Source organism: Ixodes scapularis, unplaced genomic scaffold (assembly GCF_016920785.2).
Source record: "Ixodes scapularis isolate PalLabHiFi unplaced genomic scaffold, ASM1692078v2 PGA_scaffold10__122_contigs__length_95168666, whole genome shotgun sequence".
Taxonomy (NCBI): domain Eukaryota; kingdom Metazoa; phylum Arthropoda; class Arachnida; order Ixodida; family Ixodidae; genus Ixodes; species Ixodes scapularis.
This window is the reverse complement of record NW_024609836.1, coordinates 69,998,727-70,024,943: the sequence shown is the minus strand read 5'-3', so window position 1 is coordinate 70,024,943 and position 26,217 is coordinate 69,998,727. Positions and strand designations below refer to the sequence as shown.

General features: G+C 42.9%; 1 protein-coding gene across 1 annotated transcript in view; it reads left to right on the top strand.

Annotated features, from left to right (window-relative positions):
• The window catches only part of LOC115314979 (L-asparaginase), a 39,052-nt gene that overhangs the window by 434 nt on the left and 12,401 nt on the right, over positions 1–26,217 (top strand). The window contains exons 2-10 of the mRNA XM_029974091.4: positions 669–786; positions 10,151–10,262; positions 11,333–11,458; positions 12,252–12,335; positions 13,256–13,382; positions 14,370–14,482; positions 19,467–19,652; positions 22,391–22,504; positions 23,655–23,765. Coding sequence (XP_029829951.2) covers positions 669–786; positions 10,151–10,262; positions 11,333–11,458; positions 12,252–12,335; positions 13,256–13,382; positions 14,370–14,482; positions 19,467–19,652; positions 22,391–22,504; positions 23,655–23,765 — 1,091 coding nt within the window. The remainder of the gene's footprint in view (positions 1–668; positions 787–10,150; positions 10,263–11,332; positions 11,459–12,251; positions 12,336–13,255; positions 13,383–14,369; positions 14,483–19,466; positions 19,653–22,390; positions 22,505–23,654; positions 23,766–26,217) is intronic.

The window sequence follows — 26,217 nt, the reverse complement described above, 5'->3', positions numbered from 1 at the left end:
CAGTTGGCCAGGGGCTTGCAAAATGCCGCGTTGTCAGCTCCGAAACGAGACAGATCTGTTTTCTTGTATTTTTTTCTCCGTAAACACGGAACACTGCCCCTGCGATCCATTCGGTCGCTTATCCGCACTGCGAAGTTTTTCCGTCAACGCTTGCGGCTATTTCTGAGACCGTAGAAGGGATCACTGACCGCACCGGTTCGACTGCACTTTCTCCAATCGCGCAAATAAACTTGAAAAAAAACAAAAAGATTTAACGCAGTTGAGGCGGGAAGCACCTTAAAACTTAAATAAACACATAGCAACCACTTAAAAAAAAGGATGCATTAGTTTGTTTTTATCTTTATATTAGTTCAACATTTTTTTTCATCTATTTTATTCGAAACTTTGTGCTGCTCGTACTATATATAGCGAACTCCTCACCATCGGACAAACCGCGCAGCTGTGTGGTTTAAAAAAAAGGGCACGTACATACCGTAAATGTGCGGCTTTTGGGAATATTTCGCGACTGCGAGTGGTATATGCCATTAAATCGTTACCACGAGGTGAAACATATTCGTCCGATAGGTATTTCGCGATATTTTTTTCAAGACTTGAAATTCGTTAAACTGAGGTTATCTGGAAAGTTAGGTCATTTAACAGCATATGCCGTTTGACTTTTCGGCACACAGTGCTCCAGCCAATGCCCCTGGTGATGGAAAGTCGGCTTCGGGACTTTCCCCAACTCCACGACGCCGAGTATTCCAGCACACACTTCCCAGACTCCGACAAACCACCGCTCGTGCTACCGTGAGTGCTTCCTCTCATTTCAGGAGCGCTCTCTCATTAAGTTTTACAGCAGGTACCGCAGTATGGGTGAATATCATTATATTCATTCATTCCTTGCATTATTTTCAGCATCCCACAACCAACTATATGTCCTTTTAGTGGTCCACTGCATTATACTATTGTATTTATATGTCGTATGTGTTGCAAGTAGAGCAAAAGCATATCGCAGGATGCCGGAAAGCATGAGGGAAAAACATGCACTTCAAAGGGTTACCAGGGAGTTTAATGACATTTTGTTGACTCGGGGTGAAATGTCGACCAACCAAATGTCATTAAAACTTGCAGTATGTCTTTTTACCTGGTATATGTTATAGTTAATATATATAACATAATGCTCAGATAAATGTCAATGACACATTTGTTCTAGCTCAGTGTATGGAGTAATTATATAGCATACCTTGAATGCCTAGAGACGTCTAAAAAAGCTCACACTGTTTTTTGTATTTAATAACAATAACTTAAATAAGGTCTCAGCAAGAGCAGTAGGTCTAAGCGTTTTTTCAAGCCATTATGGAGTGGTGTACACCTGCAGGGTGGCATGTGGGTTGTGATTAGAAATTAGATTTTTTTGGCATTTCATTTCAGTCAAATTGGCTGTGGTTTCATTGGCATTTATTTGTTGAACTAAATTAAGTGTTGATTGGCATTATTTTTTATATCCTCTGTTGGAGGCATTTTCGGTATGCTGGCCTGGCAAAGAGCTTGACAGAAGTCATGTGCTGCATCCTTGCTTGTCTGTGTATGCCTCTTGTGCTCATGTCAGCATGTTGTAGGGAGCACACTGAGCTGGAAAAATGTATGAAATAACGTGTAGATGATGACAGTGGTGAAAACTGCTAGTAATTTAAAGTAAGGGTAAAAACACTGGCAAGCTGGTGAATAGGAAGCTGGGACGAGGAACGATAAAAAAACGGACACCACGCACGAGGTCTGAAACTCAGCTACTACCATAAAATGCCGCGCATCCGTCCATTCCACACTAAGTGCCCACTCCCAAATTTGTAAGAGCTGAGAAAATATGCACAGTATATGTGTAAAATTGATGACCGAACAAGCGCCCATCCCCTATTTTTTCGCAATTATCTCCCAATTTTGAGTGGGCACTTGCCCGGTATTTTATGGTAGTATATTTCACACATTCGCTCTTATGCAGTCATCAACGCCCTCTTCACTGAACCCATGCACCTCCTCGCAACAGCAAAACACATATCTGTGACACCCAAACAACGACGGATGATTCAACAGAAAAGAAAACCTAAAAAAAAAAAAAAAAAAACCACGAGGCCAACAGGAATTTTTGTCTTATCTCCCAAAAACTGAAAAATTACAGGGGGACGCTAAAGCTTCGCCTTTAAGAGTGGAACGCGATAGTTAAACATATAAAGCCCGCTTGTCCCCAACCCTTGGAAACGTGTCTGCGTGGCCTAGTTGGTAGCATGTCTGGCTTGCAGCCAAAGGGTCATGAGTTTGAATCCCACCTCCGCCTCATATTCTTAGAATGTTTTCTTAAGGCAAGTGAATTACTTTTTGAAGTGAAACCATTTGAGACATGTGGCAACCTTTAATTCTCATTACATGTCATGTTTTCATCACTTCCATTACATGCGTGATTTCATGTGAGCACTGTGGGTTGTTAGAAATTCCCGCGCGGAGGTCACGTGGCTGTGACGTCAATACCTCACCGTCCTGGTCCAGGGCTTTCCCGTCCCACCGATGCCGACGCCGGCCTTTCTGTGACGCGAGCTCCTTAATACTATCGCGTTGAAATCAACCCGTCTCCTCTCAAACCAGGCTTCCGTGAAGAGAAAACAAGAAAACAAAAATTGCCAGAAAAAAGGCTCGAGATACACCTAAGCACTTCTTATGAGTTGTGAATGCGAAAGCATGCACGCTGCTCTTCCGCTTTCTTTTTTCGTATGAGGCGTACTTGCATCGATGGTTGAGCGCGCGCGCTGTTCTCGGCATGCTGACCTTGGGCGTGGGGCGGTGGAGCTGCTGCCTTGCGGACATACACTGCCGTGGGGTGGCGGTCGTTGAAACTAATGCGCAGCGGCCAATGGGAGCTCGTCGACGGGCGCCAGCCAGTGGGACTGAAGCCGAAATTTATCAGCTTTACTCCACTCCCTTGGGATCGGGGAACCTAGGTGCCGTTGTCTAGGGTTTTCGCATGGTTTCATAGCTGGGAGCTGGCTTCACTTGGAGAAAGGATTTAAGGTGCCGTTTGGCACAGCTTTAAAGCTGATGACGTCGGCTCGTTCCATGGGACAGTTAATTTTTTCGTATTAAAAACAAACCCTAAGACTCGGTGAAATAACAAAGGCACCCCTACATTCGCAGAAACTCTCGGTGAACGACCATAGCCACCAGACTACATATCCAGGAACCTCTTCATTTCACTTTCCAAAGAGAGGGTAGGTTGGCTTATAAAATGACTCGAGCTTATAATTTGCATTGTTTCTTTCAGGACTCTCCTACCTCTCTCCCTCTCTTTGTGCAGAACTTGAGTGCTCCCTCGTTCAGGTTGACAGTTGTTGCACTCTCCCACATGTTTAGCTATTTCAGGGTTCTGAACTCTATCCTTTACTGCCCTCTTATGCTCCAGGATCCTATCATTTAGACAGCGACCTGTTTGCCCTTTGTATGAGAAGCCACACAGGATATTGTACACAACCCCTTCTTGGCAAATCACAGCTGGGTCCTTATGTTTCTTCTGACGTCCCAGGACAGACCCCAAAAAATGTTTGCCACTGTCTTGATGTTATGAGAAACACCATGACATTAAGGCACAGGAACTATATTTTTTAAAACCGGTTTGTCTGCAGGAACCGAGCTGAACTTCTGCAACAGTTTGGGTGTGTGGTTAGGTGGCTTTTGTTGTTCACTGAGAGTTTCTGCAAATGTAGGGGTGGCTTTGTTATTTCATGGAGTGTCTTGGGGTTAATTTTCTTGTCAATTTATTTTTTTTCTTGTTTTCACTTCATGGAAGTCTGGTTTGAAAGGAAAGGGGTTGATTTTCGGTTTTTGGGAGATTAAAAAATTCCTGTAAGCCTCGTTTTTTTTTTTTTTTTTTTTTCTTTTGGGGGGGGGGGGGGGGGGGGGGAGGGTTTTCTTTTGTTGAATCATCCGTCGTTGTTGAGTGTTTCGGATATGTGTTTTGCTGTTGCGAGGAGGTGTGGGTTTGGTGGCGAGGGTGTTGACAACTGTATAAGGGCGAATTTGTGAAAAAAACTAGTAGCTGAGTTTGGCACCTTGTGTGTGGTGTGTCCGTTTTTTTTATTGTTTCTCGTCTCGGGTTTGTAATAGTTATAATTCAATATTACAAAAGCACACGACCTGTCAAAATATTGCTTACCAATTTCAAAATACAGTGCCAGCTTACTGTTGCTTCCAGCCTATGACAAGTCTGCGACCGCTTTCATAAGATTAAGCATATCAGTCTTCCGCCATAGACGGTGTAAAAAAGCCTTTATCCCCCAAAATAATGAAGAAAAAAAAAGAAGATTGAGACGGCATTCCACAGCACCATAATCAAAGCATTTAGTATTCTGCATTGTTCTAGTCTGAATCAAATTCATTAAATAAAAGTTAGCAGGCTTTTTTTGCCTTTATCAGGAAATGTGGAGGATTCCATACCCCAGTTTGATGTCCCTTTGATGTTAACTTAGTTAACTTACAGAAACGTTGCAGTTTTAGTTCTAGGCAATCCGTCTTAATATTGGAGATGGGGCACGTGAAATTGTAATAATGTGTGTGGTGTTTAGGCTTTAAATTATTATAGTGTCATTTAAAAAAAAAAAAAAAATTCTACCTCATTAGAAGGGCTGTATAAGCCATTCTAGTTTAAGCTACAATTTTATTTCTTTAAACTCTGCTTATTTAAATTAAAATTGCAATTAAGAAACCACTAAAATTGCACAGGTCTAATAAAAAAAAATTGCTGTTAAAAATGGGATTACTCCAAGCAGCCTTCAACTTTTAATTTAGCTCACAACAACAAAGCCAGCAAGAGCCATAAAAAAAAGAAAGAAAAAAAAAACCCAGAACAAGAAACAGATTGTTACAAAAACCTAATAATAAACAAGATAAAAAACAAAACAAAAAAACAACAGCTTGTCAAGCAGACAAACATGGCAACAGAAATGGACTCCCTAATGACAAGGTAATAGTGTTGTTTTATTTTATTCTTGCATTCTGTTCTGAATGTGCAAGGACACCTGACATAGCCAAGCTTCCTAGTGGAAGCTTTTTGTCCATAAAAACAACACCTTGTTTTAAAACGCAAGATCCCTAGCCGCCGACATCAGATGTGCACAGATGTGCACGCATGATACCTATCTGCATTCCGCTTTGCATATTTGTATTATTCCTGGGTGTTTGCAGCTGTGCAGCACTGAATGCTGTTGCCCGGTGTTGCCGCTCTGGTACATAGGTGTTTGTTATGCCAACGTAGACTTATCTACACATCTGTGTCATGCAAAGTGTGTAACATCTGTGCCATATGCTCATCGCATTATTGTATTCATTTTGAGTGGTGCCACGGGCCTTTCTGCAGCATTACAGCTTTACGTAGCCAAGATTCGCTTAGACCATAAAGCATTTGCAGTATGCAATGAATGAGCAAAGTAAATTCTTTACTACAGGCTTAAGTTGAGCTAGTTATTGGTACGTATTAATGTTGGGTCAGCTTGAACTTGCAGAAACAGACATAGAAAAGACGGGACAAGACAAAACAGCCAACTAAGAACTTCGGTTTTGTACACTTCTTTTTTGTATGTGTAATCATCCTTTTCACGAGCTGGTCACATATACGCAGAATAACTATTAGTCTTATATGAATGTTTACACAAGGAAATTGTTAAATTTACTGTGACCCGCTCCTCCTACGAGTTACCCAGGCGTGGCACATCGCAAATACTGATTTTCTTCGGTGTGGATAGTGATGGAAAAAATTCTAACACATTCTTCTGCGTGTTCTTCGATGGCCAGTGCCTCGAGCATCTCGTGCGCAAAAGGATTTATGTTTGTTGCCAGAATCCTTTTGCACGTTCGATGCTCGAGGCACTGGCCATCCAAGAACACGCGGAGAAATGTGGTGGCGCCACGTCCATCACACCAAAGAGAAACAGTATTTGCGATGTGCCACACCCAGATAGCTCGTAGAAGGAGAGGGTAACGGTTAATTTAATCATTTCTTTATGTAAACATTAGTTAAAACTAATAGTTATTTTCTGTATACATATATGAACAGCTTGTGAAAAAGGCAATTACTGATACGAAGAAGTGTACTAAAGCAAAGTTGTTAGAGCCGTTTTGTCTTCTCCTGTTCTTTCTATGTCTCTAAGTTCAAGGTGACCCATCGCTATAAATTCTTGATCTAGACATTTTATACAATTCAAACTTTCGGGCGTCTGAAACCTCTTGATTGTCGTTCTGAAGCATTTAAGATGCACACATGTAAAAAAAAAATTAGTATAAAAATATTTTGTTAATAAATCGTTACTTGAAAAAAATTTTAATTATGAAATGTTTCTATAAAATTGTTTCATTCATAGATTGTTTCTATAAAATGTTTTATTAATAAATCGTTTATATAAAATAAGTTTTATTAACAAATTGTTTTTAGGAAATGTTTTATTAATAAATTATTTATATGAAAATGTTATTCAAATAAATTGTGTAATAGTTTGTGTGCACTGAGTATTTCTAAATATAACCATGAAGTACCTACAAGGAACACCAAAATAAAAGGGACAGAAATTTTTGAGCTGCGCCAGTTGTAATCGCAGTCTAGTTATTCAGCGTCGCTACTCATGTTTTGGCAATAACATACTTTTATTTATTAGTTTAAGAGACATTAGTATATAGAAAGAATTATAGTAAGGAATAGTCACATATGCAACAGTCATCAGATGGATGCCATATTCCTTGGATAGGCATGTAAACTTCTCCCAGTTTGTTTCTTGCCAAGAAAGCTTTTGACTACACACGGTCTCTGTGCAACATGTGCCCGCTTAGGTCTGCTTTTGATGCACGAAATTTGAGACCCAATGAAATATAAACGCTCTGCGTGTGTTCGCAAAATAAACTGCAGCATGCATTTTGCAGCTTGGAATTTCCCATATAAAAAAAAAATATATATAAAAACTTTGCAAATAAACATAAAATTTTGAAACAATATGTAAAAAAAAAAAGAATTATAAAAACAAAGTTGGCTCTTGGAACGCGGGGAGAGAGTGAGTGATGTAAATATCACGAAGAGGCATATCGCCTTTAAAAGAAAAAAGAAATGCTCCTCTAGTGGTGCTTGCGTTGCATTTCTTGTGTGCATTCCTTGTGTATAAGAAACTTGAGCTCTGCTCTGAACCGTTAAGATGAAGTGCTCTGTCACCCGAAGCCATCCGATGCCTGCCCTAAATTGTTTAGATAACGGAAAGGCCCGGCACCTGAAACAAAATGAGACTTGTCCAAACACTTGTTTGCATAGTTGAATAGGCTCAAATGAAGTTAGTATTTGTTTAAGAAACATACAGTACATATTAGGTTTCTTGACGTAACTTCGGTGTCCAGTTGTTATTGGTAGTTAAATTCTGTCAGACTTTTTCTTTCTTTATATTTCTGTATATTTATTTATGAATAGTATGTACTTCTAATCCTATGAAAAGATTCTAAGAAATGGTACATTGGAGAAACACCTAACAAAATGTGCACAAAAAACAATGACATAGGCAAAAACATCATGTATCTGATCCAAAACTATTTATGATAAGCAGTCGCTTAAATAGGTTTCTCAATATAAAACATTGTCGTAAGGTAAGAACCTTTTTGTCGTAAAATATACTAAAAAATGTTTACTAATATCAGTAGTTTTGCTATGATTAACAGCTCAAACACTTGTCCCAGGATAAGAGACTCGATTGCTATAGGTTTTTTGACAATAAAGTTATATGCGGTTGTACCGTTTAGTACCGGCACTTAATGTGCTGATGCAGTGCAGATGCTCTGTATATATCAAAGATGTTCGTAGTAAATCGTTCGTGTAGGCATGAGACCCCTTTAATCTAAAACTGACTTCACTGTACAGATAGACTCAAATGTATATTATATCTTCAAATCTCAAACATCTAGCTTTTAAAAAAGAAAAAAAATAGTGTCAGTAAGGTTGAAACTGTCTCGTATACATCTTTGTCGTAAGCGTCACTGCGGTTCTTCACCTCTGTGCGTCACGTCATACGAGTAACGCTGATGGGGAAGCCGGAGAGATGCTCGTGTGCGTATCAGGGCTGTCGTTCGCAAACAGCTTTCTCCGCTCGCTCGTAGGCGATAAGCACGCGGTATGTGTTGGGACGTGGCCAGACTCCGTTTTTACGACACGTGGGCGCAACCGAAACGCGGGATATTTCTTTGCTGCATCATCTCGCTGATTTGAATGGGGAAGATAAGACCTAGAGAGACCCTTAAAAAAATTCTGGCTTATCTTCACCCTTTGTTTTAGGAACCGTTGGGTAGACATGGCACAGCTGTGCGTCGAAAGAGAACGGAGTCTTTTGCAACGGTTGTGTTGTTTGCTTCGAACGGTTTGACCAGCACTCGGAAAGTGACGTGCGGAACGACGACATCTACGACGACTCACTTTTTACTGCTCTCTGTCGAGTAATTGGCTTAGCTGGAGATTGCTACGAAGTATGGGACGCATTTCTAATGACTGTTGATTACAACCACCTTGTGCGTAGTCGAGTCATGCCAGTTGTGGTCCCATAAATGTTTTGTTTTCTTTGCTGTTTGACGTCTTCTTGGTTGCTAGGCCAAGTGCCAAGTTGCAGCACCATTGTAGTTTCAGATATGGAGTAGCAGAGAGTCTTGGGTGGCTTTTTAAATGGAACAGAATATAATGGTTCATGATGGAGATCTGGATTCTCTGTTTGCTACTTAAAAGTTGATGTTTCCACCAGCTGACCGCAAACTAAACCACTTGTTACAAGTTTCAAAATATGTATATATAAAAAAAAAAAAAACTTCTAAAAATGAAGGGGAACTTAGGAAAAAAGCAAGAACTTTGAAAAGAAAGTAAAAGAGAAATCTTCTTTATACACACACTTCTTCTGAAGCAAACACAAAAGTTATATAAGTAAGTGGCTAAAGATTTTGACTAGAAATTTGGGCAACAGGTATTTTTGTCTGTATCCTTTGTTTGTGAACAGGATCCTTCTAAAAAAGTAAAAGAAAAAAGTGCCATCAGTATAAATTGGTGCTATCTGTCAGGTCTGTCCCATGTGCATTTTAGGTGCATGTACTTGCAGATTACTTGAAGTACGTTATTCTGGCACGTTCAGAAGGAAGTACAACAGCTCACTCTGAAGCACACACAACTATCTAAAATTAGGTCTGTGATCAAAGTTGGACACCACCTGCAGAACGAATTGTCCGATTGTCGCATGCCAACTGCCAAGTCCCTAATTTTGGTTCCTTTTTGCGAGGTAGCACAGGCAATTTTTATTGTATTTATTAAGGTTGAAAAAAATATGAGTTTGGCAGAGAGGGTACCAGAAACCATATAGTGTTGTAAAACATTACTTTTACTTTATTTAAAAAGCACATTATGTCTTGAGTTGTCGAAGTGTGCCCTTCATTTAACGTATACCTTTCGCTTTACTTTCCATGAAAGATCGAGCATGCACCCACGTTGCAATATGCGTCCACCCCTACTTTTTGAATATTTAAAATATAGGCAAAAGATGTATCAAATGCCCACCCTAATAAACCTCCAAGCCCACCGAGCTAGGTGCGCGCACTGGCGCAAAGTGGTAAAGCTTTTCTTGAGAGTGCTGGGGCAAAGCGTGCTTTAAAAATGAGGGGTCCTGTCGGAGCCCTACGCTGTTTCTATAATGTTTCCTCGGATCAAACAAGAGCCTACCTTACCACAGGCCCCTTCAGCTTTTCTGCTCATAGAACTGAGAAGTGACGTCCTCATTTTTTTCGTGACGGTCTCTAGCCTTTTGTGCGGGCGCTCGCTCGGTGACTTATGGTAAGAACAATAAATAGTGCAAAGGCCATAAAAGGACAAGAATGCATAAATGGGACTAGCGCTAGTACCATCCATGTGTTCTTGTCCTTTTCTGTTTTTCGCACAATTTATTGTTCATAACGCTTACTATCCAGCTGGCACACCTTAATAATTTTTATTATGTTACGAGTTTACCGAACTGCAGGATTACCGCGGGTATCTTGTGCCATGACTTGCAACACCTTTTATGTGCACTTTTAGTGAATTACCGAACACTGCTTCAGCACGTGGGGACTTGGACATTACACCGGGGTCTGATTGCAGCTGCACAGGGGATCCCAACCGAGTGGTGTACACCATCTACGAGTATGACCCCCTCTTGGATTCCTCCAACGCCACTATGGACGACTGGGGCCGCATTGCCCAGGACATCATGGTGGGTCCTTGCCTGAAGACTCCGCATTGGCAAGCACCGCCTCATTGAAGAAGAGCGCAGATCTAAAGTACCGCATTTTCCGGAGTATAGTCCGCAGACTATACATGCTTAAAAGTTGAAATTTTACTCGGTGTGGACTATAGAACGTTTTGTATGTTCCTGAATCGTTCCTTGTGACAAGACACGAAGAATTTTATGAGTAACAGAGTATATTAATAGTGATTTATGTATGATACAAGCTTCTTTGTGAGCTAATACAGCAGGCATTTGTTAAGGTGTACGTTCAGATTAAGCACTAAGCTCGGACTATGCGCCGCGTGCGGATTATGTACCGGGCGCGGACTATCTAAGCAAAAACTTTTACTTTTGACCCCAAATTCGCCCCTGCAGACTATAGTCCAGACAATACGGTAATACTTTCATAGTTGACCTAAGACGATGTAATTAGGGCTTCCCAAGTAAATTCATCACACTAACGCTCACGCAGCAATCGAAGATGCGAATTGTACCCGGCCAGCTTCGTTCGGAGGAAACATGCGCAATACTTCGGAATCATTGGCACGACTGTTAGGGACGATTCGCACGTTTGCCTCTGAATAGGACCGAATGGGTCGTGCGTGCTTGTGGTCGCTCATGGCGGGATAAAGCAACCGCCGTGGTGGCGCCGTCTGTAGGGTAGCCCTGGAATGTTTTGGATCCGCACATATATTTCCAAACTTTTTACGCATTATTTTTTTATCGTGAGCTTTAGATAATTCCGACAGTGTTATAAGCGACCGTATTTCGTTGACGGTGCATAGATTTGATCTTGCTAATCCTGCGGAACCTTCGGTCTAGTCGTACGTGGATTGGAGGAGTTATGGGTTTCCTCGATAGATGGCACGAGTGTGTTCTCTCGTCGTAAGCCGTCGTAAGTGGTCCTGGCGCTGTTGGTCGCAGTCTAATGTAAAAGTGCAAACCGGCCTTTGGGTGGCTGCCAAGGAATCGCCTTCCTTCTTTGGGAAATTTCTCGTCCTGCTCGTTGCCTCCCTCCTTTTTGACTTCGGCCATTCTATTTTTTTTATTTGAAGGCACACTATGACCAGTTTGATGGGTTCGTGGTACTCCACGGTACGGACACCATGGCCTACACGGCGTCTGCGCTCTCCTTCATGCTGGAAAACCTGGGGAAATCCGTCATCATCACCGGTTCCCAGGTACGCCCGCGTTTGAAGAACTTGTCGCTGCTGCTCTCCTGTCCTTGCCACTTTACACCCTCGAGAGCAAACGGCTACTGGTTAGCTGCAACGCAAAAGGTGCTACTTTTTTTTTCACGGGGCAACACAAAACCTTCGAACAAAGGATTCCTTCGTATGAAATTTGCAGCAAAAACTGGAACTGAGAAAAATGCATTCAAACATTGAACCCCTTTACTTTGTTACTGCTTCACAAGGTGTTGAAAAAATTTTATATTAACATAACTATTTGGAGTATGGTTATAAAATTGGGTGTATGGGTGTATAATTAGTTTCTAAAACCAAAAAATTCAAAGTTGAAAAATTAATTTTTTTAAAAACAATTTGAAATTTAGGCTTATGTCCTTCCTTAAGGCTAGGGAGGCGGGGCTTCAGCTTTATTTTGAAATTGTTCTTATGGCTCTCCTGCAGTTTCCATTGAAACTTAATTGTGATATCTGTTATTCTAAAGGCCATATGAATGCAATTCAGGTGTTTTTTTATCAAGTGCAGAAGTGCCCCATCATCCCTTTAAACCTATACACCTATACCTTTCCGGTTTGTATTTTTTTATTTGAAACGGGACCATAGTTATTACAGTCATTCCTGTCATTCTGTCTGTGGGCTTTAACCAACTTCAAAACTTCATATACTTGCAACATCTCGTGCTGCTTCATTACGTTTCCCACTTAGCAGGAATTACTACAGATTTCTGGCAAAAAAGTAAAAGGCCTAATGTGCAACGCTCCGGATGTATCTTGACGTATCTTTTTAGATTCCCATTTTCGAACCCAGAAGCGACGGACGGGAAAACCTCCTCAACTCCCTCATCATTGCCGGGAACTACGTTATCCCCGAGGTAAGGTGTCCCAACTGATCCACAGGCATTCATTTTGCGGAAATGGGCATCAGGGTTTCACACTGCTATCATTACATTTGGCGAGAGAACACGGCCAAGTGCTAACACACTGTGACGCAAGCCTCGAACGAGTACAATCAATGGAAATATGAGATGGCCCAGTGTAGCGCTACCTGAAAGGTGTAAAATGTTACATGGGTACCTCCGGCATGCTGGGTTATGAAACTGACTGCTACGTTAGGACAGTAGGAGATATGGCAGTTCATTCCAACCACTTTTTTTAACAGCTTTAAACTGTCCAGAGCTCCCTGCAAGGCTCTCGTACTGCCTCGACCCAAACGCTGCTGGATCAGTTCATATCGCCACACCCTGTACTTTCTGCATTAGTGAAGTTGTGCTCTATAGTATCTTAGTAAATTATGATAATGCAGCTCTCGAATAGTTGCCCAAGACACATAGATTGAGCATATTTTTATGAGCAGCTAGCGTGGTTTTTTTTAAGAGCTCATCAAATCTATAGCACAAGAGGGCTTTTTGCTGGCATCCATTTTATGAACGGTGCCTTTAATTGATGTCCCCACTGTACAAAGGAACCGATAAACAACGGTATCATTAAAACAAATAATAGAAAACTGCACAAATAAGGACAAGGAGAGGGATACAGACGTTGCGCTGACTCACGACATTCTTCTTGTGTTTATTTGTGCTGTTTTTTTATTATTTGTGCTACGTACCGACACACCCGACAACAGACGTTGCATGTTTAAAAGGGTCACCGAGGGACATTCTGCCATGGGTTGACTATTATTTATTGATACAGTTAACCTAGGAGTGGTGGTTGTACAAAATCACACAAAGTGCCGACATACCGTAGTCCCTTCTTATTGAGTAACATTGTGCCTCGTGCTTCTTCTCGCCAGGTGACGCTAATGTTCAACAACAAGTTGTTCCGCGGCAACCGCACGAGCAAGATCAGCATCGACGAGTTGGAAGCCTTCGCCTCTCCCAACATGGCGCCACTGGCCACCATCGGTGTTCAGATTGAAGGTGATGACACTGCTGGAGCTATTGAAAGTTTCCGACAGGGCAGTTCTTCTGCGTTGGATGCCGTTGGGAAACTCTTCCTTTTCCACGCTAGCGTGCCGGGTATTCCCTCGACGACGGACAGTCTGTTCAGCTGTGCTCGATGAAAAATGGACAAGAAAGGGGTCTTGGAGACACAAAAAAAGCAGAAATAATAATAAAAAAAATCTCACTGCTACCTATTGGACGCATTACCGGAATGTGACAAGGACGTAATCTCACGCGAGAGAAGGAATATCTGGTTTTTCAGTTTTAATGTCCTTGGTACGTCGCTTGATTTCTTACAATTAATTAAAAGAAAAAAAAGAAGTGCAAGTTGTTTTGATTGCTGTGACATCATGTTCTTGCCTAACGGCTGCATGGAGCGGCTCCGTATCTTCATCAACACTCTTCAGTATTTTCGGAGAAAGAAACATACCGGTAAAGCTCCGTTCAGCGTGTAAATTCAAACTTGTGGATAATTCAAACTAACATGCAGGTCCCATCCTATGCGTGTCTATAGGAGGAAACTCCCGGTAATTTAAACTTTGCTTTAGTCAAGCAAATCTTCGGTCCCCTTCGAGTTCGAATTAACGATATTTGACTGTAACACCGTTGCTCTACCTAGCTACGGTTGCCGGAACGCACCTCTTACATCAGTGTTCGGCATCCCCTATTGCTGCGTATGCGTCGAAAGAGGTCCCGGAGTACGGCGACAAATGAGGTCGCGGGAGCCGACGTGTCGCGCTGTAGGTCGTTGTGATCCTGGCGGTCGTCTGTAGCCACGGGCGTCTCCGTTGTCATGGCGTCCCAACTCCCAGCTGCTGAAGCGCCAGTGGACTATTCAGCTTGAGCTGGCTCCGTGGTCTAACTGTTTGTCTTTAGGAAATGACACATTGGCTGCCCTAGTCATTGCCTTGCTTCCAAGGTCTTTAACATTTACTTTGTTTGCGCATGCCTGTGTCCATGCAGTGAACTGGAAGTCGGTGTTTCGGCAGACGACCATGGAGAAGTGCCGGGTGCACTCGAAGCTCAACCGGAACGTGGGGCTCCTTCGCCTTTTTCCCAGCATCACCGTCGAAGTCGTGAGTTTGCGGTGTTCTTTGGATGTGGTGTATAATGCCGTCACAAAATTTGAAGATTTTTTAAAATTTATTTATTTCAAGTTCATTTGTTTTTTGGGGACATAAGAGCTTTAAGAAAGGGAGTGGGCCAGAACATCTAAGCAGTGTGCATGTTATTGGCTTCTAACTGACGACCTTGTTTTTCTTAACTGCTCACTGTCTTTTTTTTAAATTTATTTTGCCTCTTTAGTGTGTGTGTTTTATATTGTGTATTATGTACTATTATGATTCATATGTGTATAATCATCTGTGTATATTGTTTATATTCACCCTACAGTCAGTGTACCTGCTCTGCCTCAACGATTGGTTTCACCCCATTCCATCAACTAACATATGAGTTTCGAAACTTTGTAACCTCCTTGCTAAAGTTTCAAATTGAACCAGTAGTACAGTAAACTGTCATTAATCGAAACCCCAGGAAGCTGCGGATTTCGTTTGAATTATCAGAAATTTAGCGAATAATGATGCAAGATACAATTACTGTTTGTTATATGGATGGCTACACATTCAAAGCAGATACTTGTTGATTTCCTCTACGCAGGCCTGCCAATCGTAAGCAGGTATACCACACATGAAGCATTAATGAAATGTATAAGATCCATCCCTCAGAAGTGCTGTCTATCGTTGACTGTTTAGACGGCAGGTGACACCTCAAAACAAAATAAGTTTATTAATCCAGCCAAAAACATTGTCTATTGGTGCTTCTTACTGAGCATTAATGCACTGTGGAGAAGGAACACCCCTGGAAGCAAGCTTCGTGGGTGTTGCTTTTCCGCAGTGCACCGGTGCTTGGTAAGATGCGCGCTCAACAGGACCGCAAGAACAAAAAGAATTGCACACAAACGTCATTCGAATTAAGCCGCTCATACATTGAAAACCAGTGGGACAACTAAAATATTTTGAATTAACCAGACGTAAGAAATATCAGAGTTTGAATTATCGTGAGCCCACTGTATTACTAAATAAATAAAGTAAGCTAAATAAATAAAACATGAATGAAGCGGAGAAACAGATGAAAAAAAAAAAAGGAAACATAGGTAATCGGAACACAAAACAAAATCACAAAGTTCATTTTTTCATTTTGCGCTCTCGGCGACAAAGACGATAGGTGGGTGGGAGGCAGTTGCAATTCATTGATGAAATGGGTAGGTAAGGCCAATCGAAATGTGACGACCGACGTTTGGAGATGCTTTCTTTATTTTCATGATTGACACGTGACGAGACGTAAGGTGGTTTTGTGCCAAGAGAAGTTGACACAGCTTGTCGCCAGCTTTGTCCATTTTATGCATATATTTATGTTTTGTGCCTTTACGGTGCTAAAAAAAGAAACAGAGCCAGAGTTTCGAGGCCCTGCCTCTGGCAGCTGATTGTCACATCTGCACCTTTTTGATGATGTGTTTTATTGCCTTAATCTCATTGACAGTCTTTTTTCTAAAAGAGCGAGCACTGCAGTCTGCAAAGATTAGATAATGCTAGGGATGTGGGGGTTCTTTTGCGCTTTTGCGTTCTCTGCTGCAAACGTTTTACCGACCAGAGTCGCCTATCTGATGGTGCAGTTGCTGAAAGTTGTGTTTCAGTTTTTTTTATCCTGTGTGGCTGATAGGGTCATCTTGTTCTTTTTTTTTTTTTTGGATTACTCTGTGTTTCAGTACTCTTTTATGCACTGTCCTGCATAGCCTTCTACTTAACTGTTTCAGTAAACTAGAAAAAAAAAAAAAAGAGGGGTGTTTGCAGTGTTCACGGTCTAAACTTCTGAGAGGGAATCATTGTGGCAAAGATCTTACTACAAAAGACTAGGTTCCACAAGTTGTTAATAAAAAAACAAAAAAACATGGTTGTGTAAACTTTCGCTCAGAACTGAACAGTTCAAAGTTACAAACAGTAGTTTTGGGTGTAAATATGCTTTGTAACTTTGCCTAAAACTAGTGTCTTCATTTCGGGAACCTTGAACTGGGACCCGAATTTTTGTTTTTAGGATCAACAAACATTCTTTTTTTAAAGCAAACTTGATCTAAAGTGGTAGCCGCTAAATCTGGTTCCACTGAGAAATTATTGATCATGTTGGACATGGTGCACACTCTAGTGTACTGAAACTTTTGGCTTCCGAAAATAGGCCACATAGTTTTTGCCTGAAGTCAAATTTTGTTGTCTTGCGAGTGCACTGAAACTTGCCTCCATCAGAGTGTTTGGACACGCTGAATTCCATCATGTTACAGTGCACACATAAAATACTTTTAGGGGCGAAGCTCCTTAGGGTGTAGCCTTGTCCGGTGTCCTTGCTCACATCGATTGACATCCCATCTGTCTTCTTAAAAAAAGCAAAAAATATTTGTGCAGTCGACGGGATTCGAACCTGTGCGGGGAGACCCCAATGGATTTCTAGTACATCGCCTTAACCACTGAGCCACAACTGCGGGACGAGTAGGGGGCTCTGAGATGTGGTAGTAACTCAAGAGCTGGGAATGTCGTGAATGAAACGTTGCATGTAGCCGCTCAACGTCTATACAGGAGAGGGCACTGCAGTTAAATGCGTATATAATCGCATTAAACTTTGCATGCATTGGTTTAACATTTATAGACGAGAGGGTGCTGCGGTCAAATGCTCAAATGCGTATATAACCAGGTTCCATACCACACATTCTCTTTCTGACATGGGCTGTTGACTTGAGCGTTGGAGATGCATTCTCATGTCTTCTAGCGGATCCAAGCTGATCCGCTAGAAGAACCACTGGCTCTGCATTTCACCGACCATAAATGAGTAATAATGAAGAACCCGGAACACAGCACTACCTTTGAGCAATAAAAAAAAAATCAGCACCATCAGCACTACCTATGAACAATAAAATCAGTATCATCAGCACCACCAGAGCTTTGCCCCAATCAACATCATTCACCACGTGGAGATGCGGTCATTTTTTTCTTAAATTTTGTTGTAACATAAGTGTGCACATCTTGGTGTTGTAGAATCCAATTATAGCCACTGTGCCATTTAAGGAAAGAAATATTACTACCTATTTACCACTGCATTTATTGTGCCTGCAAATGGCTCATAACCTAAAACTAAAAACCAAATTTTTTTTTTTTTTCGAGGGGCATTTATGTTTTTTTTTTATTGATCTGAAATTTATGATAATTTCTGAATTTCAGATCAATATAAGGGATGCAAAGTCTTAATTTCTTTAAAACATGTTATCAGGAATTGCTCATTATCATAGTTTCATCGGGTACCTCAGCCTATAAAATGGTAACATTCACGCAGGGTTGCCAAGTGGTCAAGCAGATATTGCCGCCCGCAGGGTCGATAAAGAAACGCTCGGACACGGACTTCTAGAGGATCCGCGTTCATTCTCGCACCAAACGTAACTTTCCTCCTGCTTTGTTATTCTCGAAAGTGCCAATTCATCCTCGCGCCAAGTGCGCGACACTCGAACTTTCTTTGCCGAACTTTCGAGATAGTGACGCACGGTAGATAAGCAGCTGCCCGCGACCTTGTCGGGTCAGTCTCGCTCGCGCTCTCTGTTTCGCCACCGAATTGCCGCCCGCTTTTCTGCTGCCTCGACGCCCTTTCGTTACTTATTTTTGTTTGGCACAAGTTCGCCAATTAAACTTTTATCTTTCAGTTCACTGTTCGGCTTCTCGTCACCTTCATTCGTGACATTTCTGGTAAAGCAGGAGGAAAGTTACGTCTGGTGCGAGAATGAACGCAAATCCTCTGAAAGTCCGTGACTGAGCATTTCTTTATCGACCCTGCGGGCGGCGGTAAAGTGTGACCGAACTCCCTGTTTTGGTTGGGACAGTCCTGTTTTAAAGGTTCATTCATGCCATCACATCATTTTGTCTCAATAGAGCCCCATGTCCCAATTTTTGTGGGTATGTGCATACCTACTTGGTGAAATCAGGACTAGGCGAGGGTAAAAAAACTGAGAAATGTTCCCTTGTTACGGGCATAATTTTATAAAAATAAATATACTATGGATATGTTATTTTTCATAGGCTGTAATTTTAGCTCAATCTGTGGTTACATTTGCCAAGACATTTTGTCTGCATAAATGCAGGCTTGCATCATTGCAAGCCTGCATTTATGCGGACTTACACACATCATTATCTTTTTCACGCTAGTATAAGTGAATCTGGACGATGAAACAAATGAATGTGGGTTATATTGTCACGGGTGGTGACCAAAAAGACAATAAATAAACAGGAAGAAATAAACGTTTAATGTGGCGAACTTGTGCCAAAAATAAAAGGGTACATGGTTAAAATCGCGCACAAAGAGACGAGGACAAACGAGGAAGGAACACAGAACACAGACAGGCGCGCTTTTGTGCGCGATTTTAACCATGTTCAACGTGTACCAACTCGCCCAACTTACTACTCTTCTACAGTTTATAAAAGGGTACAAAAGATAATAACAGAGCGTCGCGGGCGTCGATGTCGGCGAAACCGCAGGATCGAGCGCTGGGGCGAAACTGACTCGACAAGGTCGCGGGCGGCCTCTTATCAAGAGTGAGTCACTATCTCGAAGATTCGGCGGAGAAGGTTCGAGCGTAGCGCGCTCGGGGCGAGAATGAACACGCACTTTCTAGAACAAGAAGGCAGGAATAGAGGATGGAAGTTACGTCCGGAACAAGAATAAACGAGAACGTTGTAGAGCTCCGTGACCGAGCGTTGATTTCCCGGCACAGCACGCGGCAATATAATAAAGGACGAGGATCCCAAACCTCTATATCTCAGAATTCTGAAAAATATGTTTCGCAACCCCTTTAAATATTTGTTTGAAAATTCAGAACGCTACCCCTAAACATAGTATGGCTATATCCAAACTCCTTTTCAGTAGAGGTGTGTGAACATAAAATTTTTGACTGCAAATGGAACATGAATTTCAGATTAGTGACCGCTCATTCTGTCCTGTCTTGAGGTTGTTAAGCTCTGCCACGTGTCTCAGGTGCGTGCGTTCCTGACGCCCCCCATCCAAGGCGTGGTGCTGCAGACCTACGGTGCCGGGAATGGCCCCACGTCCCGTGCAGACCTCCTGGACGAAGTGCGCAGGGCCACCCTGCGAGGCATCCTCATCGTCAACTGCTCCCAGTGCTCCCAGGGCTCCATCAAGGGCACCTATGCCACGGGCAGCGTGAGTAGCTCAGACCGATTAGCCATCGTCGAGACGGCTTGGTTTGAGGCACCTGATGCATAACGCACCGCTATTGTCTCCGTGCCCTGTTGTTCTCATTCTGTCAGTGACTATGCGGGGCGCAAGTTCGTCTGCTTCTTTTGGAGGAGTTGTGGTGACGTCAGAACGCCAAGCTCGTGATTGGCTCGGATTGAAGAATAGTGGGTAGACCTCGAGGCAGCTTGCTTTGAGCTCCACCCATCATCCTTCAATCCGAGCCAATCAGAACTCGGTGTCATTTGGACGTCACTGCAACTCCTGCAGAAGAAGCAGACGAATTGTTCTTCGCATTGCAACTGACTTATACCGTAAAAACCCGCATATAATACGAGTTTTTTTTTCTTCAAAATTTGCCATCTAAAGTTTGCGGCTCGTATTATACGCGGGTCCCAACAATTTTCAGCTTCCATGAGGTGCAATCTAACGCTGTTTGTCGTAGTTTCGGTTTCAGAGCAAAATTGCGCTCAAAATAGCTATCATCATCATTAAAATCAATATGTCCGAGGCGCCACCATCCGTCTACAGTGAGGCTCGGCAATGGCGTCGGCACGAAAACACTCATCCACAGTACAATAATTGGCCGCCCTCAAAAGAAAAGTCCTTTCGGTTGCGGAAGACATTGGCAGCAGTGCTGCCAGACGACAATTCGCCGTAAATGAAGGCAGCATCTGTGGATGGAGACGACAAAAGCAAGCTCTGTTCGCGAGCAACGGATTGAGAAGAAGCTTTAGGAGCTCAAAGAATGGCGTGTTCGCCGACGTCGAGGCAAGTCTCAGCGACTTTGTAAAAGAGCAACGTGAACGGCACTTCGCCGTAAACATCGAGATGCTGCATGAGACGTTTGGGGAGCCGACATTGGGTTGCTCGCTTTATGCGCCGCGCCGGGTTTTCACTGCGTCGGCGCATGTACGTCACTCGCTTTTTCAAGAAGCGCGGGATTTCAAATGCGCTCGACGGCACCGAAGACTTTTGCCTTTGGGAGAAGGCGTCAAACAAGAAGTCAAGGAGTTCGGTGGATGTGATGACGGCGATTAAGGTTCAATTATGACGCAAATAAATGTTTTTCTTAAGACTTCCTGGGTCGCACTTTACGCGGAATATTTTCGTTGTTCTTATATTGTTTAGTATTATACGTGGATAAAACTTTTTTTTTTTTTCGCGGTTCTCAAATCATGTTTTGTATTATACGCGGGTTTTTACGGTAAGTTAGCGTAGGTTGCTACCATAGACACTGACGAAATGAGAACGGCAGGGCATGTCTTTGGAACGGCCAGTCTCCAGCACACGCCCCATGCCCTCAGCCGCGTGCCCTGCCTGCACGCGCACGCATGAGGTACATGAGATGAAGTGTTGTCAAAGGTAGGAAGCCTGCTATGGAGGCGGACCACAGTGTAAGATATGTGTAGGTGAGGACACGCAGCACGGCGGGCGCTGCGACGCGATCGACCCGATAAAGTTCAATCGGCGCGCGCCCGAGTAGCCTCGGCCGACGGTGTCTCTGCCAACCAGACGGCGCTGCTGAGGAAAAAAAAAAGAAACTGACATATCCAAATTAAGTGTCGTTCCCCATGGCATCCGAGCACGTGCTCTTTTTACTCGGAGCGTCCGCTCCAAACTTCACGGACGCTGGCTCGAACGCTGCGCCAGAGATTTCTCCACTTCAATGCCTTCATAAAACTGCTGTTGCCACTGTTGAGGCACAAAACTGGTCGGTGACTAAGAAGTGTCTAAGCGACACGCGTAGCGCAAGCTTTATGTGATGTGGCGCGTCCAGAAAACGACTGTGGAAACGAGCATGTCTCCCTTAAAGAAGCGTGGGAAACCGGGGGACGCGGCGGGCTGCCGTCAGCCCCATGTCTAGGAGCCATCTGGTAGCGTTGCTTGTAACCAAGGCGAGGAGCGACGCACGTGGTGTCCACACGTGTATATATCGTACACCGTGAGGCGGGTCAACCAAAGGTCTTCCTTGCCATTCTAACCTCGTCGGTGACCATAGTGCATTGTGGCATCGTCTCTTGTTCTTCCGGCAGTTTCAGTTCTGCCAAAATTTACCCTTTTCTATATACTAGTGAAGTATTTAAGTGAGGCAAGGAACAGGCAGGAAAACTGCCTGTTCCTCGCCTCACTTATAAAAGAAATGTGCGTGCAACTTTTCGAGTTTCCTTTTTACAATGTATCGAATTTAACCAAAACATCCTCCTCCTTTGCTCTCTCTATCTCTTTGCTTTTCTGATTCTCAGTAGCAGTTTTGGTCTGAGTTGTTAGTGCTAGATTTAGCATGCTCCAATTTGTAAATAAAAAAATTTGGCAGCATGTTTTTATCTTTAACCTAGGGAAGCACATGATGCATTTTGAAAAACATAATGGAAAATTAGGAGTTTTATTGCTAAACTAAAATCATTTGAAAATAGATTTATGATACATAAAGTTTGATCTCCCCACCATCGAAAGTAATGATATGTGAGCAATAAATAATGAGTTGCTTCTAAAACTGTTTTCTTGCATAATTAATTTTTTTTTATAGAATCTAATTAGCATATTACAAATAAAAGGCCCGTCTTGTCACATTATTTATAGAGAGATGACAAAAAGGAATGCCTCCTCATTTAGTGGAAGTCAGCAGCTATGGTTCTGGCTTCACCAGTGGTGTACACCGACGGGGCAACCAACCCATCTTGCACGTCATTGTCCTTTTTCAGGCGCTGTGCGAGGCGGGCGTCATTCCAGGTTCGGACATGACTCCAGAGGCAGCGCTCACCAAGCTGAGTTATGTGCTGAGCAAGTCGGAATGGTCTCAGGCCACGAAGAAAGAGGTGGGCTCACTTTCGCTTCCATGTCAGATGTTCCTCAGGGACTATGTGGACTTTGGACCTTAACTATGAAATGCATATCTAGGGTGACCAGACGTCCCGCTTTGGCTGGGACAGTCCCGTTTTTGAGGTCCGCTTCTGCCATCCCGTCTTTTTGTCCCAATAAAGAATCATGTCCCATTTTTGCAGGAATGCATATTTTCGAAATTGGCACCAAGCGAGTTGGAGCAAACCAAAACGATGCCTACTTATTACTACCGTAGTATAGTTTACAAAAATAACCGTAGGTACTTTAAAATACTTTAAAATATTAGTTAAGCTAGCATGTGCACCTCGACCGGAAATGGCTATACGCACGACGCGATACTTGGTGGGTCTCGTATAAAACAAATAATTACAAAAAACAAATTCGTGAAAAAAAAAGAAAAAAAAAAAGGTAGCGTAGCTTAGTGGAAAGGTGCCTGCTTCATACACATAGAACCGACCAGGTTCAATCCACAAAGTGTGCATATTTTTTTTTTTTTTCAAAAATATTTTTTTTGTTAAGCATTCGGTGATATTTACATTTCTTTTTTACCATGAACACTGAAAAAAAAACAAAAAAAACTAATGTTGTTGACGAAACTTTGCTGAACTAAATAGTATGGGACTTCCTTTCCGGCGGATTGGGTTTGCTTGGGTTGCTGGTTGTATGGTGGGACCAACTGGGTTATAGTTTTCCAATGAGCAGCCGCCGCATACTGTCGCCGTGAAGCGGCGTGAACTCGGGCGGGGGAGATTTACCTAGAGAGTAAAATTTAGTGCAATATGATGACGTTTTGAAGAAACAGCAATTATTTCATTAAACTTTTTCTCCCAACCTCAATCTCTAATCTCTAATAAATTTGTTTTGAACCTCTTAGTTTCGTAGATCAGCCTGATTCGTCGACAGGCGTATACTCGAGTTACACTTCTTTGGAGGCTGCGACTGTGCACACTTGCATTTCACATGTTGTCTCATTGTATGCCATCGACCACTGAACGGAGTATTATGAACAGGCCCATTTTGGCACCAAAATAGTCCAACAGCAATAACCTCATGTTCACACTTAATCTTTTGCGAATGTGACCCCTCTTCGAAAATGCACCAATCAACAACACTCTTTTTGCACAGATGCTTCAAACCAACCTACGTGGAGAGCTGACGTTGACAAATCCCCGCAAACTGGATGACATGGACCTGATTTCTGCCATTGCGAGGACAATGAACATCTCTTCTTCTGAGGTTGGTACATACTCTTCCCACAAGGCAGCTGAAATTTCTAAATGTATTCGACGAATGCCACAGAAAAATGCTAGAATTTTCTGGAAGGGACATGGTGGTCAAAGGTACAAGTATTGTGAAGCAGGGGCATAGCCAGAAGGGGGGGGAAGCTTATGGGGCTTCAGCCGCCACCCCTCCCCTCCCCTCCCCCTCCCCCCCCTCCCCTCCCGGAAATCTAGCCGGCCCAATAGACCCTTTCCGAAATTCAGTGCCATCTGGTGGTTCATAAAGCAGTTTAGGTTTTGCCATATCAATGGCGGAAATGAATTTGTGAACTTGTATCGGCACCGTCACTTTCGCAAGTCAACGGCACGCGAATAATTTTTCAGTGTGAGTTCTTTCTTGATCACTTTCAGTTCGATGGTGACCAAAAACCTGCATTCAGAACAAAGCTCCAACCCACTCAGATGCCTCGAGAACATTCTATACACCAGAGTGCTTTAAAGCCGACTGTGTGCAGCCCGCAGATTGACTGAATCTGCGTTAATAGAAATAAACGCTTACGTAGCTCTTGTGTTCCATTTCTACGTTGCGTCGTACTGACCCCCCGAATGTACAGGCCTCGCGACATCCGCTTAAGAGCATTTTAAACGTCTTCACTGCCACTAGAAGGCCGCCATTGGTATGGCACAGATGCCGTTCCACAGATGATGATAGTGATCAAAGTGGCCAGACTGAATTTCGGAAAGGGTCTATTATATACACATGCATTTTGCCCCCCCCCCCCCCCCCCCCCTTCTCCCTCCAAAAAATTTCCCGTCTACCGCACTGATGTGGAGTGGGTGTCCTGTGACTGACATGTGCACAATATCTTGTGGCTGACCTTGTCACAAGATTACAGTATCATTGGAATGCCTTGCGGGTTTCTCGTTCCAAGTGTTGTCAGATGACAATGCTGGCGGCTTCTCAGCTTTCCAAACAAACGCTGACTGCATTACTTCAGCTCAGCTAAAACATTATCAGCATACAAGAAGCGAGGCTAACTTTTGATGGTCACTGTTTTAGAAAGCCATAAGGAGGCAGCATCAGCATTACCATTTGCCTATAGTGTTGGAAATATCAGTGTCGGTGCATCCTGGTATTTTAGGGCTGTTGGTATATGTTATATTGTCATGAATGATGAGGTGATGAAACGAAAAATAACCGAGGAAACTGAAACGTTTAATTGGGCAAACTTGTGCCCAAAACCAAAAAGGAAACAGAGGATAACAAGAGCACATCGCGAGCGTCGAAGTCGGCGTAACAGCAGGATCAAACGCTGGGGCGAGACTGACTGTGGCTCGGCACGCGGAGCCCCTTATGTTTACGCGTGGGCTTCTGAAACAATCGGTGTAGAAAGTTCGGCGTGTAGAACATTCGGACCTCGAACGAGGAACAGGATTCTCGAATTTATCAGAACACTAAATTGCAAGAGAAACAAAAGACTCGTCACTCCTAGGAATCGAACCCTGGCTCTTTGCGTGGGAGGCAAGCACGATAACCGTTAGGCCACGGGCGCGCTGCCTACTTGGCCAGGTGCGCGCGCGGCATTACTCCCCACCTTTAAAAAGTGCATCGCCCGATGCAACACAAAACAAAACAAAGCAAACAAAAAGAACGGCAAAGTAAAGAGTCATTTGGAACACATAAGGCCCACAGTCCTATCGAGCGTAAACAGCTTCAGGCGCACGACGTGGACGATTTCAGGTCGTGGTAGGTGGCGCGATGTCTGAAATGCGGAAATCAATGCATCCGATAGACGAAGCCCGTCCGGGGGTGGGCACTTCCTCAACCCCAACTTAGGTAGGCATGCGCGCCGCTCAGTTTTACGGTTGATAACTTCTGTAACCACGCAATTGCAGCCATTACGAGAGCGGCTTGGCTTGGCTTAAGGGGGGAGGCTGGTCTTTAACTTTTAATTTTTTATTTTCCATTTATCGTGTTGAAATTTAGTATACTGATGTTTTTCTCTGTGGTGATTTTAAATATGCAATTTGTTTTCAGATAGCTCTACTACATCTTGAGGTATTAATAAATTTGTAATTTTAATTAGGTCCTCACTACGGAGAAATACATCAGTGTACTAAATTTCAGCACGATAAATGAAAAATAAAAAACAAAAAGTTAAAGACCAGCCTCCCCCCTTAATTCGGCCTGGCTGCTTGGCGGCAAAAAATAATTGGCTTCGAAACTCGCAAAGCTAAAAATTAAAAGTGCGTTCATTATGCGAGGAAGAAAAGGAAAAAAAAAAGTCCCAATATTCATGCTTGTTGTGGGTGGTGCGTTCATTATGCGAGTGCGTTCAATGTGCAAGTAAATATGGTAACGCTAACTACCGTAATATCCCGAGAGATAGCCCACCTAAAATCGAAAGCCAATCGGGTGAAAAATAAGGGGTAAGCTAACTTTAAATGTGCAAAAAAAAAAAAAAATG